The sequence below is a fragment of the Crotalus tigris genome, unplaced genomic scaffold (genome assembly GCF_016545835.1).
Source record: "Crotalus tigris isolate CLP2741 ecotype Arizona unplaced genomic scaffold, ASM1654583v1 scf7180000018323.1251302, whole genome shotgun sequence".
Classification (NCBI taxonomy): Eukaryota; Metazoa; Chordata; class Lepidosauria; order Squamata; family Viperidae; genus Crotalus; species Crotalus tigris.
In genome coordinates, this window is record NW_024096943.1 from 624,870 (window position 1) to 644,426 (window position 19,557).

Consider the following 19,557-nt stretch of genomic DNA (forward strand, 5'->3'; position numbering starts at 1 on the left):
GTGAGATTGAAGCGTTGGCTCCAGTCGGCGGTGCGAAAGGGCGACGCATGCGCACCTTGACGGCCCAGGCCGGGAGCATGCTCGCTCAACGCGCTTCATTGGCGCCTACCCCGGAAGTGGAAGAAGGAGACCGAAGCGAGCCGGCGACGGTGGCCGGAAAAAAGGATGGTGGCAACAGCGGGGGCCAGTCCCGGGCCGGGGCCGGGGCCGGGGGACGACTTGGTGCAAGACGTGATTCCATATCGGAGGCGGTCGCGCCTGTTATGGGGGACGGTGTTGCCCTTTTGCGTACTGTACCCGCTCTGGCTGTGGGTTTGGGGGGCAAGCGCCTCCGCCTGGGCTTGGGGGTCAGCCGCCGGCACCGAGAGCCCTGAAGCTGCGCTTCTTTTCCTCGCCGCCATTGGGGTCGTCCACCTTCTCACGGCCTTAGCCGGCCTGTGGAGCGTCAACGTCCACTGCTTGCTCTACTGCTGTTGGGTCAGTCGCCGGCCGGAGAGGGGAGGGGAGAGGAGCGGAATGGCGGTGGGTGGGTGGGTGAGTGAGCCTGTTACCTTTCCCTAGGCTGGCATAGCTTTCTCTGCCTGGGGCTTCTAAGATCAGATCAGGGAAAGTGGGGAGAAGCCTTCTGCCACATCTGCCTCCCCCCAAGTCTCCTGCACACGCTTTACTTTCTCGAAGGTGTGGGTGCTCAGGTGTGTCTCGGGGGTTCCTTGCACGGGTGCTCTGGACTTAACTGATAAGGTGGCCAGACTTTGCACTCCCCTCTTAACGAGTATCAGAAGTGAAACCGAGTCTTAAGTCCAAATACTGTGAAAGAGAGAACATCTGTAAAGCTTGGTGCAATCACTGGGATTTTGCTTCTGTATAGAATAAGAATAGAATAATAACTTTTTTGTCACTTTGAATGTACACTAATCGGCATATATTAAAATGAAATTTTGTTGCATACAGCTCTCGAAGGGTCACCACCTCCAACATACACTACATAAATATGACAAAAATAAACATACAGAATTATACATGTATGTGCTTCTTACTTGACAAGGCTTTGTTGGGGAAACAAAACAGGCACACTTTGCTGAGGCATTTGCTTTTCTGACTCTTGTTTAATCATTGTTAATGTCCTGACTGTAGTTTTGATGTGTTCAAGTTAAAGTGAATAGGTTTGTGTTTTTTTGTATTTAAAGGCTGTTTGTTCTGTATGCATCAATTGTTTATTTTGGAATCTAGGGAGGTGAACAGAATGCTATGGGTAGGAAGTGGTCATTTGAATTTTAATTAATGTAATGTGGCTTTCATTGAATTGGAAGTAAATCAAATTGAGATTCTTTTAACTTACTGATATGGATGGGATATTTTAGATTGCCTGTATTCTTTTTTTAAAAAAAATGAAGCTTTTTAATGGTTGTATTTTTTAAAAGAGGTGTTTTAGTCATGATAGTTTTATTTGACATTTTTCATGTTTTTGTAAACTAGTGTGGCTTTCTCCAGAGAAAATAGGCTTGAGATTTCCCCCCCCCCCCAACAATACTAGTTATTTTGGAAAGTTGTGATGGTTTCTTGATTTCCAAATGTGAGCGCTTACTTATCAGAGGAAACAAGTGGTGATCCTGTTAAGGTTTTGCACCTGTAAGCAAAACAAAAGAGAAAATATATCTCTGAACACATCAGTCATTTTTTGTTTGAACTTGATCACCTGAATGAAAATTTTTCATCTCTTTTGCTTTTTAAAATTCTCTTCAATATTTTATTTATCTTTCATGGACATTGAATATTTCCCAAATTTCCATTCTTGAAACATATTTTCCTCTGGAATAAAGTTGAGTTTCTTAGAGTCCGTCAGTATCAGGATATACATTAATATATTTCAGTGCCCAGTTTGGAAATTATAGAATAACTGATCAAAGAAACTTAAAAGTAGCTTTTCTTTAAGTTAATATAAATATAATTGCTGCTTGGATTTTGCTGTGCTAAAGGTTTGTTGCAGTGGTGGTCAGAACAGAAATAATTTGATTATATCTGCCTCTTTAATAATCATATGATATTACTGTACTTTCCTTGTATGGTTTTCATTTACTCACTGTCTTTGAAAGAGAAAATGAAAAGTCTGTAATTCATGGGTACATATTCAGTTTGTTTTCAAAAAAGTCCCAGTTTCAAAATCACAGAGCAAAATCTACCCAGACTGGAGAAGTATTTCCAGTTGGAATGGACAATATTGGTTAAAATGAATTGGTAGATTTCAGCAGTAGGACGACAGAACAACTGGAATCATAATCTGAATTTACCAAAAAGTAACTGTTGGTATTAGGGGCATTTGCCTTTAACAAATGTAGCTAACAATGACTTTGATCTTAGGATAGGTTGATTCAAAGAAAGATTATGAAACAATAGCTTTTGGCATTGTCATTCAGTGGTTTCCTCAATTATTTTCTCACTCATAACCACCTGCATTGTTTAGAAGGTTTTTAGGCCTTCCAGATAGTACAGTTCTTATTATATGCAAGCCTAATAGAAGAAACCTTCACTAATTCTTGAATGATGATGAGCTCGGAAGGGGGAGGACTAAACTGACACATCTAGATATGTTGCTCTGCACAATTGCCTTCTAGAATTGATACAATGTCATAGTCCATTCATTTCAAGTATTAATCAGTGTTCTGTGTCTGATTATTTCAGAAATGTCAAAGGTGAATTACATTCTTCCATTAAGTTTATTAAAAAATATTAAACCAAGTTCTTTAAAACACAAAGCAAGAATTAAGACTTTCTTTTCTTTGTTTTTTAATCAAAAAGTCATAGGCTAATACTTGAAGCTCATTTGTTTAATGCCTGGTGGATATCTTTTGAGGAGTATTTCAGAAATGAAACACAATTGTAGAAACAGTTTTCTCCCTGATGTTACTCCCTTAGCCCAGGGCAGGGGTAGCAACTTTGACTCTTTTATGACTCGTGGACTGGCTCAGGAATTCTGGGAGTTGAAGTCCACGAATCATAAAAGAGCCAAGGTTGCCTACCCCTGACCCAGGGGATGCTGTTTTTGATGAACAAAGGGAAATTAGAGGACTTGTTTGCTAGTGCAGGTAGGTTGCAAGTGATGTGGTTAATGAATCCCATAAAATGGTTTCATTATTTAAATTTCTACTATTCAAAGTGATATTTGTAGGGTAGTTGGTATGGTAATTGGTTACAGCTTGGCAGAAATAGGCGGAAATAGTGAAAAACTTTGAACAAATTTGTATATGTATATTAATGAAATAATACAATTAAAATATACTTTATGGTTAACAAAATTGCAAAGTAATTACAGGAAGCAAAAATTGTAAAACCCTTATTTTAAATTTTTGCTCTATTGTAATGAGCCTTTTTTTAAAAAAAAAATGTACTGTTTTCTTCTGATAGCATCTTTTCTCCACATTGCACATATAAAGATTAGCAATGTCTAAAACCTCAGGTGCAACTGCATGTGTGCTAGCCTCGTATTAACTGAATTGTGTTAAACACACTCTGATATTAATTTACAATTCACATTAAATTGAATATTGCATTATTCAGACACACTAATTGCAACCTACCTGTTTCAAGTTTAGATAAAACCAGTACAATTAATGCAAATGTAGCTTAACTCCCAAGTGCATCTGTTTTCTCTCTTTTATGAAGGAAATTCTAAATATTGCTTGATTTGATCCAAATTCTAAAAACTAATTGTTCAAATTATTTGTCGTTCAGGTGCGCAGTCCAAGGAAAGCTACTTTGGCTAAAGTTGTGCCAACTCCAAATAATGGCTCTGCAGAACTGGTACCACTCCACCGAGATCAGGTAAGAAATTAAATAATGGTGTTAAATTGAGGACAGTTCCCCTTTCTCATCAATTTGTTGTAGCTCACTTAAGTTTGACAGCTCATTTTGACTTAGTACTTCGTGTTGAAAAAAAATGTGTCACAGAAATGTGGTTCTGATCTCAAACATAGGAATGTGTAATTAACGGCTTGGATCTTGAATTCTCTTTGTAAAGAAAAGAGCTTAGTTTAAGAAAAGGAATACCTTACTTACATTCCTTCCCATCTGCAGTACTTGTCTCAACAAATTACAATTGCAGTACCTACCATACAACTGGAACAATGTTCTGGTGGTACCATGAGTTATAAATAGACAGGATGTGAAATTTGACAGAAAATGTATCTCCCCGCTTTTCCAGAAATATTCTCTTGCCGACAGATACTCACATTTGCCTTTAGGAAAATTAAATCCATTGGTTTCTAGTAGTTTTATTCTTTTTAAAGCTGCAAAAACATAGCTGGGTTGTATCCCTTGCTGTAGTGTTTACGTTTGCCTTGGCCTGCTGCAGCAGGGAGACCGATGGGCCAGCTTCCTCATGTTGTGTCCCACTTAATGGTAGGAATCTCCATACTGGCTCCATGTACACAGAAAGTTAATTTGGGGTGTCCCTCCTAGGGAGAAGATGGACAGGAGGTTCTTTCCTTTGAATTTCAAAAAATCAAATACTTTTGTGAGCTAAGTGAAAGCAAAAAATTCCTTCCTGTGGCATTTCCTGTGGAGCACCCTCTGCAGTATTATCAGAATGCACGTGGTTACCAGGAAGATAAAGAAATCAAAGCAGCAGAAAAAAAATATGGCACCAACAAGTAAGTAGGACAAAGGTGGGCTACACTATTCATCTGTAATATTTATCATAAACTTCTTAAGATAGGAATATCTGCTCTCGATTACTAAACATATAGCTTAATTAGCCTATAGATAATTGACAGCGTGTTGGCAATGTAGTACCTAGCATTGCTTGCCAGACGGATATGGAAGGGGAAGTATCTAGTTAATAATTCGCAATAGCAAAGAAATACATTATTTTATTGTTTCTTACTACACCTATTTATTAAGCTGATTTGCTGCCTTTCCACAATTCCATCTATCTACGTTAAAGTATATGTCTCGAAAGGCTTTTTTATCCCCTAACATCGATTTGCAGTCCTATCATTTGAAACTTAACTAAGCTTAATTAAACAGACACGTGGCAGCTAAGAGATTAATTGCTCTCTATCTTGCCAAGATCAATTTTATTCCCATCTTACTCCGTTGCATGCAGTTGTATGAACCCTGAGTCCATTTTTACTTGTTTTCCTGCCTTTTTACATTCCCAATAGCCCATCTTTCCATCCTGTATGTCTGCAAGAATTCGTGGAAGAAAGTTCTTCACCTCGTTCTTCCATCCCTTTATAACTAGCCACCTTCTCCTACTTAAAGGCACACTGTGTTCAGGCATGTTTTTGTAATTAAAAAAATACAACAACTATAAGCTCTCTCAAAGGCAGAGATCTGCTTTCCTTAGCCAACTGTAAACACAATTTCTCCCTTTATTCCCACTTTATAACTTGCTTGTCTTAAAGGTTAAATCAAAGCAAAAACAAAAAACTTCAGTTTCCATAGCTATAATCCACTGCTTTCCTAAACCTGGCACTTTCCAAGTGTCCTGAATTACAACTACTTTTGTTCTTAGCCAGCGTGCAGAATGTTGATACAGTCTGAAGAAATGGTAGAATTTTCAGCCAAATGTACATGATTAAATTAGAAAGGGCTGCAGAAACAAATCAGTAACGCAATCATATCATCCAGTAGGAAGAACTCAGAACCTTTCATGAAAAAACTAAAACAGCAGTTCTTATTTCCTTAATTAGTCTAGTGTAGTTATTAATTTAATTAGCTATTAATTATTAAGTATTGTTAATTATCCATTAATGGTGAAAATTGTGGGTCTGACAATGATAACTGAGGAGCAGTCCCAGTTAAGTAGTGCCTGAAACTTTAAAGTTCTGTGCTTTGAAGGATATTTGATGAAGCCAGAAGTAAAAATAGAAGAGAGAGAGAAGTGGGTAAAGAAAATGAAATCTTCAGAATCCAAAGCAGAGGTGGAGAATCTGTGACTCTCCTGATAATGTTATCCCAGCATCCCTTAACATTGACCACGCTAGCTGTGAATACTGAAAGTAATATGCAGCAAAACCGAAAGTTTTGCAAATTGAGTGACTCAAGAATTGGTGAGTGCTAAAATGAATAAGGATTCTGCTTTTCATATAGGGCAGAAATGGTTGTGCCAGAATTCCTGGAACTCTTCAAAGAGAGAGCAACAGCTCCTTTCTTCGTCTTTCAGGTAACAAAAGCTGTATGTCAATGTACAACATCAAGTGTATTTTGTTACTGTTTGGTTTGTTCCTTAAATTGACAAAGTGATAAGTAAATGCTGTCCCAAAAAATGTTGATTCCCAGAGTTGTCAACTTTTTATTTATGCAATTGCCTGGCTAGTATGGACTTGTTCAGATATCCTCAGCGAAGAAACTGGAAAATCAACTGTTTTTTAACCCAATTTGCTTCTACATTGAGACAGACCATCTTGATTTACTTTCTTGCTACTTATAGTTTATCTGATGAAAAATGGATTATAATTGACATAAAAACTGAATATTCTTTTATTGATCAAGATGCATATAAACTAAATCCTGTAAAACAGTGGATTCCCATAAATGCAGATAGAAATGTAAGTCAATTATTCCTCGTAGATGCAATAGAAATTATGAATAATATATAGTAGTTACATGGGATTTTTTTTTTCAGAGTCTCCAAGTACTCTTAGACTTGCAGCAGTAAGTAAGAAAGTCTCAGCCATATTGGTTGAGAATGCTGGAAGAACCATTTTATCTCCTCTTCCGGAGGGAGGGAGGAAGCTGGAGGATAAGGAGTCCTTCCTTACCCTTATATAATAAATTATGACTAAAATAATATTCAAATTAATGATTTCTTGATTCTGTTTTTCATTATTGTGATAACCTCATCTTTATTATGGACCCGTGGTGGCGAACCTATGGCACGCGTGCCACAGGTGGCACCCAAAGCCCTCTCTGTGGGCACGAGTGCTGTCGCCCCAGTCCTAGGCTTTCAGCTGGGTTTTATAAAACCTTTTCGCTTTTGGCTTCTGCTGTCATGTGCAAAAAAAAAAAAAAAAATGGTTCGATCAATCAATCAATTTCAACTTCTCGCAGGAAAAAAAGATCTGGCAAAGTTAGAATTGATTGATTGAACTTTTTAGTCGTACCCAGTCTGCCGTTAGCACCGCAGCCACGCCCACCCAATAGGCCATACCCACCCGGTACCCGACGATACATAAGTGGGTTTTGGGTTGCAGTTTGGGCACTCGGTCTCTAAAAGGTTCGCCATCACTGTTATAGATACTAGTGCAAAGATGGGAAACAGGCATCAGTGCACACTTAGCCCCAAAAATATTTTGGATCATGTACTTCAACCAGTTTTGCAAGAAAAAAAATGCAGTGGGGCATTTCCTGCCCTTTTAAAACAGGAAACTAACAAAGGCAATAGATCTTCCATTCTCTCTCTCTCCTTTTTAAAAAAAAAAAATGGCTAGGAGCCTGCCCATTTTTTATTACTGCTCTTGCTGAAAAATATTTCATTGTGGCTCCTAGCTTTCATAAAGTTGCCAAACTGTGTGATCCATAAAGTCCTTTGTTTCTGCTTTCACAGGTATTCTGTGTGGGCCTGTGGTGCCTGGATGAATACTGGTACTATAGTGTCTTCACTCTTTCCATGCTGGTAGCTTTTGAAGCATCCCTTGTCCAGCAGCAAATGAGGAACATGTCTGAGATCCGAAAAATGGGTAACAAACCCTACATGATCCAGGTAAGCAAAGGCAAAAGATGATGAGATTCAAGTAAAACTTGAAGGCTCCAGTGCCTCCTCCTCCTCCTCCTCTCCCCCTCCCCCCATCCGCAGAGATTCTAATCAATTGTTAGCTTCCAGAATACTGAAGGTCTCATTGTTCAAGGTGATGCGAATAACAGTTAGTTGCTGTACTTGTTAAATGGGCTTGCTAAGAAAGAGGAGCTGTCAGGAAAAGCTGAGTGGTTATGTGGTGATTTCAATAAGACAGGAAGGGTGACCTGAGTCTTAGAAGCTAAGATAGAAAGATGCTTAATTATCAAAATCTTTTTCATTTGTCATCCAAATATGTAAATTTTTCTCTCCTTCTAGTATTCCCTGGCTTCTAAGATACCTCTTTCCATTTTTCTTTGCTTTGTAAATTTATTGGTTTCTTCCAGGAAAACAGTGATTCAATTTTGGATAAATCTAGTAACAGGCTAAATTTATGGAGAAAATGTATATTCATTCCATCCATTTTCTAGTCTTATATTATTTTTTATTAACCAGTACTTTTAGTTAAAAGTACCATGAAAGTAGAATGAGTATTTAAGGTTTCTAATTTAGCAGAAATGGCTAAAATTTCTGCTTATTTAAAGGACCATTCACAAGAGAGATATTTTAATGTATGGAGAAGATGGATAGAATATGTTCAGAAGAAGTATGGAACTACAAAGTTTCACTTATTTTATGAGTAATGAATTTGTTTATAAACTTATGATGTTAAAGTTTGAAGAGAGTTAAGGGTTAGTATGATTTTGGTTATTGTATAATTAGTAAACTTAAATAGATTATGTTTAATATGTTTGCATAACCCTGTACTTTGCTCTGGGAAGTCGGGGTGGGGGGAGGGGGGTGGGGGGAGGATGGGTTGAAGTTTAAGTAACTCAGATAAGTAGAAATAGTTTTATTGTATATAATCTTGATGTTTCAATTTGGAGAGAGGAATTGCTCGGGCATTTCCCCTGGACCGCATCCGGAGCGAGAAGATAGAAGAAGGTGAGAAGTAAGTAGGAGGTTGAGGAGAAGGAGGAGAGGGGGTGAGTGAGGAAGAGGAAGAAGAGGGAAAGAGGCAAGTTGGTTAGAGGGAGGACGCAGTTTGGGGGGAAATGGGTGAGCAATACCGAAAGTGCTGTGTATCAATTTGTTTTATTTTTTATCTGAAGTATTTTTAAGAATGTTATGTATTGTAAAATTGAAAATAAAAACTTTTTACCCCAAAAAAAAAGTACCATGAAAGTTAACATTGGTGGGTATTGGTTCTATAGAGCTACTTCAGCCCTGTCCAAGGCTCTAAAGTATTATTTTGCTATTGTTTTATTTTTCAGGTTTACAGAAACAGGAAGTGGCGGCCAATTTCCAGTGATGAGATAATTCCAGGGGACATTGTTTCAGTTGGTAATAGAGGTCCCTTACTTGTTGCAAATGAAGAACTACCCACCTTTTTCTGTGTCAAAGTGTTTTTGGTTTTTGTCTGTATTCAGATACTCCTATATATCAGTAAAACTGCCAGGTATTGATTGAGGATTAGAACAGAAAGAAGTCTGTCCAGATCTGTGAGGCTACATTTTCTGACATAAGCTGAATTTAGGTTAATATTGTTATTACGAAGAAAAACATGCTAGTAAAAATGGTTACTTTTATGACAAAAATGGTACTGAAGGTCCCCCCCCCCGGCCATTCTTTACATAATTTTTCCTTGTGGACTTGCAGAAGGCAGCCTAGAAGAGGCAAAATGCATTTGGGCCTCACTGGAGAGACTCAGGAAGAAGGAAGGCATAACATACTAGCAAAACAGGATTGATATGCCAGCAATCTTTTTGCTACTAAGTGAGAAAATCATCCTTCATTTGTGCTGTCTAGACAGCTGAGCTCAGCTAAGCTGAGGAAAGAAGAGCATCTTGCAAGTCCGTCACAATTCTTCGAGTAATCTAGATCCTGACTTAGTCCAGACTTAGTCCATATTTTCTCCCAACTCCTTTCTGAGCATTCAACTTTTTGTTTCAGGCCGTTCTCCCCATGAGAACCTTGTACCGTGCGACATGTTGCTGCTGCGAGGAAGGTGTATTGTAGACGAAGCCATGTTGACTGGAGAGTCGGTCCCTCAAATGAAGGTTTGCCAGTCAATGACTATAATTTGGTCAAGTACTGTTGTCAGAATGCAATATTGTACAAGGTGTTTCCTTGACCTAGAAACGGAGACAGGGTGAAGAGGAAAGAATGAGGTTGGGCAGACTGCAAGAATCATTGTAAAAGTGAAGCAGGAGAAGGCGAGAGACTAAACAATGATTTTTGCATGAGTGTAAACTAAATTAAAGGAAAATTATGAAGGAGTATCTTCTGATATTGGAAGAACCAACTTTGCCTATTGGTTGATGGGGGGAAATGATAGGATTGTATTCTTTCAGGCAGAGAGAGGAAGTATTAAAACAAGGATAACTGCTAAACATAATTACATTTAATTAGCTAAATGTAATTGAAATAATTGAGAATGTTGGATGGTAAATGGGATGGTTGTAATACAGTTGTAATAAATAGGAGAAAATATGTTGGCATTTTGTTGCTCATTTCTCATTGCAATTGAAATAAGACTAAAACTTCTCATTTTATACTTTTAAATATTCATAAAGAGTGACAAACATTGAGGAAAAATGCACAAAATACACAAAACTGATATATTAGTAAAACTGCTATTATATTAAACATTATTAAATACGAGAACCCCTCATCTGCCTGTATGAAAGACTTAGTCTCCCCATCTTGAATCTTTCAGAGAGTATGTCATTTGAGTAAGCCAAAATGTAGATAAAGAGAATTCAGCAAAGATTGGCTGCTTGCATCTCTGCCTGTCTAAGCAAATCTTGTGAAGTAGCTGTTATTCACTTATTGTTAATGCTCAAGTTCTGTTTTCTCCTATAGGAGCCCGTTGAGGATTTGGATCCTGATCATGTCCTGGATATGCAAGCGGATTCCAGGTTGCATGTCATTTTTGGGGGAACAAAAGTTGTGCAGCATATTCCACCACAAAAAGCCAGTACTGGCCTGAAACGTATGTAGCGACTGAAGTAGCATGAACAGAATTGGGAGCAGGGGCAAGGGAAGAGATTGGGGGGGGGGGGAAATCAGTAAAATATAATTTCCCTTAGAGAAGAAAAGAACCAGAAAAACATTTCCTCCTGCTTGTGTCCACTATTTTAACTTCTTTGACTTGATTTCCTAGAATATTGTAATCAGATACTGCTTCTCAGATCACTGTTACCGATTCTGAGAAAGGGTAGTGCAATATATTGATTGAATTTACTGATAAATATAGCTAGTCCAAGCAGGCTCTTTTTTTCAGCTGATAACTTTTCCATTTGATATATGATAACTTTTTACATTTTTGCATAGCTGTTGTAATGTTCACATTTGCTGGAGAGTTCATCCAGATTCCCCATTTATAGAGCTGTTTTATAGAAATATACTACAAAATAATATTCTTTCTCCCCTCTGTAGCTGTTGATAATGGGTGTGTGGCCTATGTTCTGAGGACAGGCTTTAATACTTCTCAGGTAAGCAGGTATAAAACCTCTGTGCTTTTATGTGAAAACAAGTCATGAGTTCATTTTCCCAGCTCAAGAAGCAGAACTTGTAATTCAGAGCTCATGATTCTGTATGATTTAACTTACAAATTGAAGACATACATATATCTCCACTACCCAAAGTCCTTTGTAACTAGAACTTCAAGCAAAGTTAAAATTGTGACGAAATGATTGCTGCTTATTTTAAAGAAAGCCAGTCGTCTGAGTAAATAGGGTGGAACAGTTTTCAAGTCTTCCATCTTCCTGTTATCATTTTGTGTTACTTATATTTAATTTGATGCTTTTTTTTAGTTCCTAAACCTTAATAATAATAATAATAATAATAATAATAATAATAATAATAATAGTAGTAGTAGTAATAATAATAATAATAATAATAATAATAATAATAATAATAATAATAATAATGAAGTTGGAAGGGATCTTGGAGGTCATCTAGTCCAACCCCCTGCTCAGGCAGGAAACCATATACCATTTCGGACAAATGGCTGTCCAATCTCTTCTTAAAAACCTCCAGTGTTGGAGCATTCACCGCTTCTGGAGGCAGGTTGTTCCACTGGTTAATTGTTCTCACTGTCAGGAAGTTTCTCCTTAGTTCTAGGTTGCTTCTCTCCTTGCTTAGTTTCCACCCGTTGCTTCTTGTCCTGCCTTCAGGCGCCTTGGAAAATAGCTTGACACCCTCTTCTTAATAAAATGGTTCTTAAACATTAGGGTTAGCTTTTAAGGGAGTCGTTTGATTTGCTGACAGGGTTCTAATAGCCAAAGTATATGTGACTTTTTTTTTTTTTTGGCATAATACTGCAGAGAAGGAAATTCCACAGGTCCACAAGTTGCATTTCAATATGTCTAGAGTACTCTAAACTGGGCAGCACTTCTCTGGGGATTTAGACATTAGTCACATTTTTTGTGTGTTGCACTCTGTCAGTAATTTCTCTGAAATAATGGAGTGATTACTCTTCCTCCCTCTCAGGGGAAGCTCCTACGTACAATCCTCTTCGGGGTAAAAAGGGTAACAGCCAACAACTTGGAAACTTTCATCTTCATTCTTTTCCTCCTTGTCTTTGCCATTGCTGCTGCAGCCTATGTATGGATCGAAGGTAAATTTGGGCCTGTCTAATCAAGAAGGGAATATAACATCAGTGGGAGTGGCAAGGGTCTTGATGATCTGCAGAAAGGAATACTCTTATTAGAATGGCTGCCTTATTAATGGGATAGATGTCTTACTGATTTGATTGCTTTATTTAAGAGATTGGTTGTTGTTTGCTGGATTCCACAGCATTGTAGCACATCCCCGTACCCAGGAGCAAGGTGGAATTTTAAAAAGAAACAATATCCTTGATACATTTCAAGATTGGGGGCGTGATTTCACACCCCTGCAGGCCTCTGTACTCCATGCCAAAAGTCTATTGCAACAAGGACGGAAGCCTTTGAGACGCGATCTTGAGCTCCCTCAGTCTCTCTCCCCTTTGCGAAAGCTTTTGACGCAGAGAACAGAAGCCTTAAAGAGCGTGATCTCACGCTGCTTCAGGCCTCCGTTCCGTTTGCAAAAACTTTTGGCATGGAGAATGGAAGCCTTTGGGGGGGTGGGATCTTGTGCTCTTTCAGGCCTCCATCCCCGTTGCCAAAGCTTTTGGCACAGAAAACAGAAGCCTTCAGGGGCACAATCCTTACAGGTTTCCATTCTCCACACGAAAAGCCTTTTGCAAAGGGGACAAGAGGATGTGTAAAAGGATGGGCGCTTTTCTGCCAAATGGCCCTGACTCCAGATCTTTCAAAGGTGAGTGACTGGTGGTGGGATGGGGAGGAGCCAGTGGGCTGGCATAGCAGGGCTAGTGCCAGTTAGGTCCCTATGAGGATGACCATCTGCTGTAATGCTGTAACATTCATAACATTGGGACTATGTCATACGTACTTTTGAGGGTGGTGTCATAACTTTGTACCATTGTTAAGTGAACTGTCGTAACTGAGGACTACCTGTAATCAGTAGATTTGTCTGTAGATTAAAACGGTGAAGTCGGAAGGCACTTAATTTCCCATGGTGTGCTTATGGTTTCGTTGTGCCCTAGCATGTGTTCTGGGACTTAGCAATCACCTTAGTGAATTGTGCAGCAATGATATGTAATCCAAACGTGTCTCTTTTCCTCTTTCCAAGGCACTAAAGACCCCAGCAGGAACCGTTACAAGCTCTTTCTGGAATGTACTTTAATACTAACCTCGGTTGTTCCCCCTGAACTTCCAATTGAGCTTTCCTTAGCCGTCAACACCTCACTCATTGCTCTTGCCAAATTATGTAAGTTCCAAGAATCATGGGAGAGTGAGATTACAAACTTTGAAAATGTAAAGTTCAAAGACAATGGCATTTATCTTTCTGGGAAACACCCATCTTTTACACTACAAATTGTTTTGCTTATTGACTTCATTGGCTGAGTCATTGTGATTTGTAGTACTCTGGCCTTAAATATAAAAATGTGGTTTGCAAAACTATTAGCAACTGAAAAGAGCTTTCAAGTATTTCCTTCGCTGGATCAACGAAGCAACTGAAATCTTCCCTTGTAATCTCCCATGAATTTAAGATGACATGAGGAATTTTCACTTTGCACATTTGCTAATGCAACCTCTCCAAAATATTGATCTGACACTCCCAGAATTCTCACAAAGCATTAACAGTTCTGGGAATATAATTTAACACTCAACAGTGGTAAAAGGTGGTGAAACCAGTTTGACCTATTTGTATCTCTGAAGAATTGTAACTTACAACGTGCTAAGTTGTATTAATAGAGAAAGAGATTCTAGTTAAATAGAGAACAGAGAGAACTATGCCATGTTTTTTACAGAACACACTGAGCCGTTGACGAAAAATATATGAATTTGGTTATGGGATAATTTAATAGTGATATCTAGTCAATGACTCTGAGTGTCCTTCCCCTATTAAAAACATATCACATAGTGTTGGTTGCTGCCATTGGAATATGCTCTTTGCTGCACACATTTCTGGATGACACCTCAATTAGAAGAGATCTCCAAGATCTCTCTGGTTGATGCTTATGACACTGCAAGGGCTACAAAACTTTTACCAAAGGTGTTGGCCTCTATGAATCCACATGCAGGCAGATAGATAGCGTGCCAATAGAGAATATGCCAAGCCAGGACATCCAAGGAAAGATGGCCAACTGAAAACAAACAGAATCAACAATTTGCAACCTTCCACAAGGGAGCCAAAGCAGATCGGTTCCCTTTTGATCTCTGGATTAAAGAGAACAACCTGAGGTTGCACAAGCAATTTCTCCTTATAAAAGAACCTCTTTAAGACACTAAAGAAATTTGTAATAAGGATTAACAACCTCTGGAATAATTATAGAAAAAGCCTGTTTTGTATTTTGTATCAGAGATAAAAATCGATATGTTGTAATTCTGGTGGATTCTTTTTTTGTTGTTTTAATTATACCATACTGCATTTGCCTAAAATGATACGATGTAAACGTTTTTTTCCAGTAAATAATTATTTTATGTACATGGTACTTTTATGATACTTAAAATGGTTTTTACATTTGTTTTTCTTTAACTAAAGTAAGGAAGTTTAGAATTTATTTTTAAAGAAGGAAATATTGTTTCTTTTTGCTATGTTTAACTTTAGGTGTTTTTTCCCCCTCTCTGCTAGGATAGTGGGATTATTTTATCATTGTGAAATGTGGATATGCCTATAGGGTGATATGGGATCCGTATTTGAAGATAAGACATTATGTAGAGTTTTGTGTATTGCGTTTGGTTTTTTTTATAAAGAGGAAATGGTCCCTTTTTGTTTCATTAATCTTGGGTTTTTTATTTCGTTTATACCCAAATGTTGGGAACATTTCATGACTTTTAAATGGGATTTTGTTACAGTTAAGAGGTGAAATGTGGACTGTTGAGTTTTATATGTGCTAATTAGTGTTAAGTGGACTGAAGACAGTTACTCATGTGATTTTGCCTATTGTTAAAAGATGGGTTATGGGATTAAGCATTTTATATTTGCTAGCGAAGAGGAGGTAAAACAATTAGGGAATTGTTTATTCTTGTCACAAAGAGGGTGGGGAATCATTTTCTTGGCATGGGGTTCTTTTCATATATTTTTCTTGCTATTTCCCCCCTGTCTTATTTCTATTATTTTTTTACTGTTTTACTTAAACCTTTTAATGCAATTATTGGGGGGGGGGAGATTATGCCAAGCCACTGTTACTTTTTCCAAGAGTAATCAACCAATAAAAATCATCCCAAGAGGCAGACAAACTACTCTGAGGGTCACAAAGAATCTCAAAATATCAGACCAGTTTTGTATTGCCAGATGCCAGTATTCAGGAATCCATAAGGAAAACTCTGAACAAAACTGCAGGGACATAAGGGAGGAAATCCCTGCTGCCCTTAAAGCACCTTTCCGTTACTCTCATGTTTGTCAAACATCACCTGGTTATTGGAAAGTATTCTGTGGACAGATGAGTTGAAAGTGGAGCTTTTTGGCATTACTGAGAACTGTTAGGCTTGAAGAAAATGAAAAACTGCACTCCAGCAAAATTCATTAGCAAATTCTACAAGAGAATGACCAATTTTCTGTGTGTTAGCTGACGAATGGGGGTTATGCAGCATAAACTACTGATAACGTTTACAACAAAAAGGCTGGAAAAGAAGAAATATAATGTTTTGGAGTGGCCAAATAAAAGGCTTTGCCTCAACCCGACTGCAGAGTTATAGTGTGATCTGTTATGCAAGACAACGCAAAAATATTGAGCTGAAATAGTTTTGTAAAGAGGAATGGGCCACAATGGCGATAAGCTAATATGCAAGATTGATCAAAATATAGAGGAAAAGATTGGCTGAAAAGTTGCTAAATGGGGCGTTACCTAAAGTTTCAGGTTTTTCAACAAATACGATATTGGCTCAGTGCCTTCAGTAAAAAGAAATGGCACATTATATTGCCTTGTAATTTGTTTAAGTGAAAATTCTGTCAAGCCTTAAATGAAACTCGGATCACGTTGTAGGTTGCAAACTCTAGGATTTTGGGTACTTCTAAAGGATTAACAAACTTTCAAAGTTGGAGAGGGTCCCCGTAAAGATTCTTGATAGAAGTTCTTGGCCTGTTCCTGCTTAAATTGTTTTCTTATCTCTGGGGTTTCAGATATATAGGATGGAGATATTTTTAAACGAGTAAATACAATGTGAGCGAAGGGGGTGGATAGACGGTATTTATAAAAAGAAGTAAAGAAAAACCAGACTTTCATTATTGCATGTTCACCCATATATGTCTTTTGTCTCTTGCAGATGTTTACTGCACAGAGCCATTCCGCATCCCCTTTGCCGGCAAGGTCCATATTTGCTGCTTTGATAAAACTGGCACACTCACCAGTGACAACCTTGTGGTGAGAGGTGTGGCTGGGCTTAGGTAAATCCTGAAGCTAAGGGAAGCAGAGTTGTTTGGAATTGTTTGGGGCCCCTTGACTTACCCATCATTTCCTTGTCTGAGTTTCCTGATCATAAGAGGAATTAGTTTTGTTAAGCTGGGAGCCAGTTGTTTGAGCATGGCCTTTTGATCTTGTTGTAGAGAGGGGAAAGAAGTGATCCCCGTGTCAGACATTCCAGTTGAGACTCATCGGGTCATTGCCACATGTCATTCCTTGATGCAGCTGGATGATGGGACACTGGTGGGTGACCCACTGGAGAAAGCCATGCTTACTGCGGTGGAATGGACTCTGACAAAAGGTAGGCTGGAGGAGCTCCTGAGCCCTAAAGCAGCTTTTCCTGCCCTCTGTCTTATAAGATCGCAGGCATTTCACAGAAACATGCAGTAAATTTTCTGAGTTCCAAGGAACTAAGAAAGTAAATGCCCATATCGTTCTGTCATAGTAGATTTTATTTGGGCCATGTACAGAGAACGTGTCTTAAACACGCAGAATAAATTTTTTTTAAAAATGGGTTATTGGCATTTTTGTTGTTGGAATTTGTTGGTTTTAATCCTACGTTATCTGCCCAGAGTCATAATTTGTAAACTCAGTGGCCATTTAAATGGTAACTGGGAAACTCAGAGTAAGTGGACCTTAAACTCTTCTTTTAAATAATGTCCTGTTGAGTCATCCTCTGTGAGCTTTACCTGGCAAAAAAAACAAGCAGGAGAAATGGTTGCTATCCAAATGGTGTATTGATGGGTCAGGTTAAAAGCAATAGCAACTTTTCAAGTTTTAAAAGGTTCCCACATTAAGTACAGTTGATATATTGAGAATATCAGTTTTCACTTTGCCTGTTCAAAGTTCTGTTATTGTAACAGCTTTTTGAGCTCAACATTATATATTTCCTTTACAAGTTTTAATGAAGAAAAATATTTAAAGCATCTCCTCCTTAACTGTTATGTCACAAGATCCTTTCCCCTAGAATATATTATTGCTGAGAATCAAATCAAATATGGAATTCTGATCCTAGTAGATTTAGAAATATTTCACAATTTATTATCAGTTTGATGAACAACACCAAGCCAAAAAAAAAAAAACCCCATCCTTTTCTCTGTCTCTTTCCTTTTTTTTAAAAAAAACCTTTTTTGCAATGTAAGTGAACCAACACTTGGAACTATATGGTTTTCCCAATATGTATACATTGCAAAAATTGTCGCTTTCATAACCAGTTCACCTTGGGGAATATTCAAATCACCAGTTTCATACCATTCTCCTCTATTATAATGAAGTTAGCAATATCACTCTAGCACAGTGTTTCTCAACCTTGACAATTTTAAGGCATGTGGACTTCAACTCCCAGAATTCCACAAGCCTTAAAATTGTCAAGGTTGAGAAACACTGCAGTGTAGCAAAACCTACTGATTTCCTGCTGATAATGCCCTTTTGCCGTGTGTGTGTCCCTAAATGCCTTTACATTTGCCTATTGTTTTGTTTCGGTTTTGGGCCTTTAAGTCAGTTTTTGAATCCTAGTGACTGCCTGGATTAGTTTTAGCAATGTTTTTTGGAATTGGTTTGCCCTTACTGAGAGAGTGTGACTAGCTTAAGGTCACTCAGCTGGATTAGTGCCCAAGGCAGGACTAGACCTCATGGTCTTGTGGCTTCTAAACTGATGCCTTAACCACTGCATTGAACTGCAAATATTCTATGGATCGCTGCCTGAATTCCTTCCACTCTTGATTCTGGAGACTTTGCAGTACACTGGGACTTCCAGTCTCTAGAAGTGCCTCTGCTCTTGTAAAGGGATTACATGGTAGGTCCCATGGTTGAAGAAGGGGGAGAAGGTGTGCTCCTGCCATTTGGATAAACGGTACAAACGAGGGCTTTTTTTTTTGTCTCCAAACCCTCCCCCCACAATTCAAAGGGAAGATTACCGCTTGCAGTGTTGAACCCTTTCAGGATTTCCCGATCTCTTTGTTTCCAGATGAGAAAGTTTTCCCCCGAAGTATTAAAACTCAGGGACTGAAAATTCACCAGCGCTTTCATTTTGCCAGTGCTCTGAAAAGAATGTCGGTCTTGGCTTCCTATGAGAAAGTCGGTTCCACTGAACTGTGTTACATTGCAACTGTGAAAGGGGCCCCGGAGATGCTGCATAAAATGGTGAGCCGTGTTCTGCAAATTCCTTCCCCATGTGCATGTGTTATTGTTTTTAAATCTGAGTGTAAGTGATTTCAAAATATTTTACATGAAGTAATATATACATTTTTAATAAACATTTTTTCAAGTTGAGAATCGGACAGGACAGGACTTTGGAGGTCTTCTAGTCCACCCTGTACTATTTCAGATAAGTAGCTGTCCAATCTCTTCTTAAAAACCTCCAGTGATGAAGCACCCACCATTTCAGAAGGCAAGCTGTTCCACTGGTTAATTGTTAACTAGTGGAACACTTAATGGGATTAATTAATTACACTCCCATGAAATTGATGTCTTGAATGTATGCAAATCTGAATTGCTTTGGCATGGGAGAGTCTTAATGGCTTTTGGATAGCTGCACAAAGAAGCTTGCATTTATTGCATATGGCTAATTGCTGATGATATTTTAGTTGGACAAACCAGATAGGGTTGGGAAGAGAACTCCAACTGTAGCATTGTAATTAAGTGGAGGAATCTGTGTAATTACTACAGAAAATCATAGGGTATACTTTTCACCTACGCCCATATTTCCATTTGAATTATCATCAGTTTAATTGTAAGAATGTTTTTCCAAGTCTTGGAAAATAATTTTCACAATACTATGATGTAATATTAAGTGGGAATAGAGTGAGAAGAGAGTCTTGGCTGTTTG

The 19,557-nt window shown here is 38.3% G+C and overlaps 1 protein-coding gene across 4 annotated transcripts in view; it reads left to right on the top strand.

Annotated features, from left to right (window-relative positions):
• Nucleotides 1-82: 82 nt before the first annotated feature.
• The window catches only part of ATP13A1 (ATPase 13A1), a 34,272-nt gene continuing 14,797 nt past the window's right edge, over nucleotides 83-19,557 (top strand). Inside the window, exons 1-14 of one of the 4 annotated variants that reach the window (XM_039350358.1) lie at nucleotides 83-477; nucleotides 3,730-3,819; nucleotides 4,456-4,646; nucleotides 6,091-6,163; nucleotides 7,547-7,702; nucleotides 9,049-9,118; nucleotides 9,728-9,834; nucleotides 10,640-10,769; nucleotides 11,216-11,271; nucleotides 12,272-12,398; nucleotides 13,454-13,591; nucleotides 16,594-16,714; nucleotides 16,874-17,031; nucleotides 18,637-18,872. In XM_039350358.1, the coding sequence (XP_039206292.1) occupies nucleotides 166-477; nucleotides 3,730-3,819; nucleotides 4,456-4,646; nucleotides 6,091-6,163; nucleotides 7,547-7,702; nucleotides 9,049-9,118; nucleotides 9,728-9,834; nucleotides 10,640-10,769; nucleotides 11,216-11,271; nucleotides 12,272-12,398; nucleotides 13,454-13,591; nucleotides 16,594-16,714; nucleotides 16,874-17,031; nucleotides 18,637-18,872 (1,965 nt within the window). In that variant the 5' untranslated portion in view covers nucleotides 83-165. The remainder of the gene's footprint in view (nucleotides 478-3,729; nucleotides 3,820-4,455; nucleotides 4,647-6,090; nucleotides 6,164-7,546; nucleotides 7,703-9,048; nucleotides 9,119-9,727; nucleotides 9,835-10,639; nucleotides 10,770-11,215; nucleotides 11,272-12,271; nucleotides 12,399-13,453; nucleotides 13,592-16,593; nucleotides 16,715-16,873; nucleotides 17,032-18,636; nucleotides 18,873-19,557) is intronic. The other 3 variants (XM_039350359.1, XM_039350360.1, XM_039350362.1) reach the window with 3 other exon arrangements.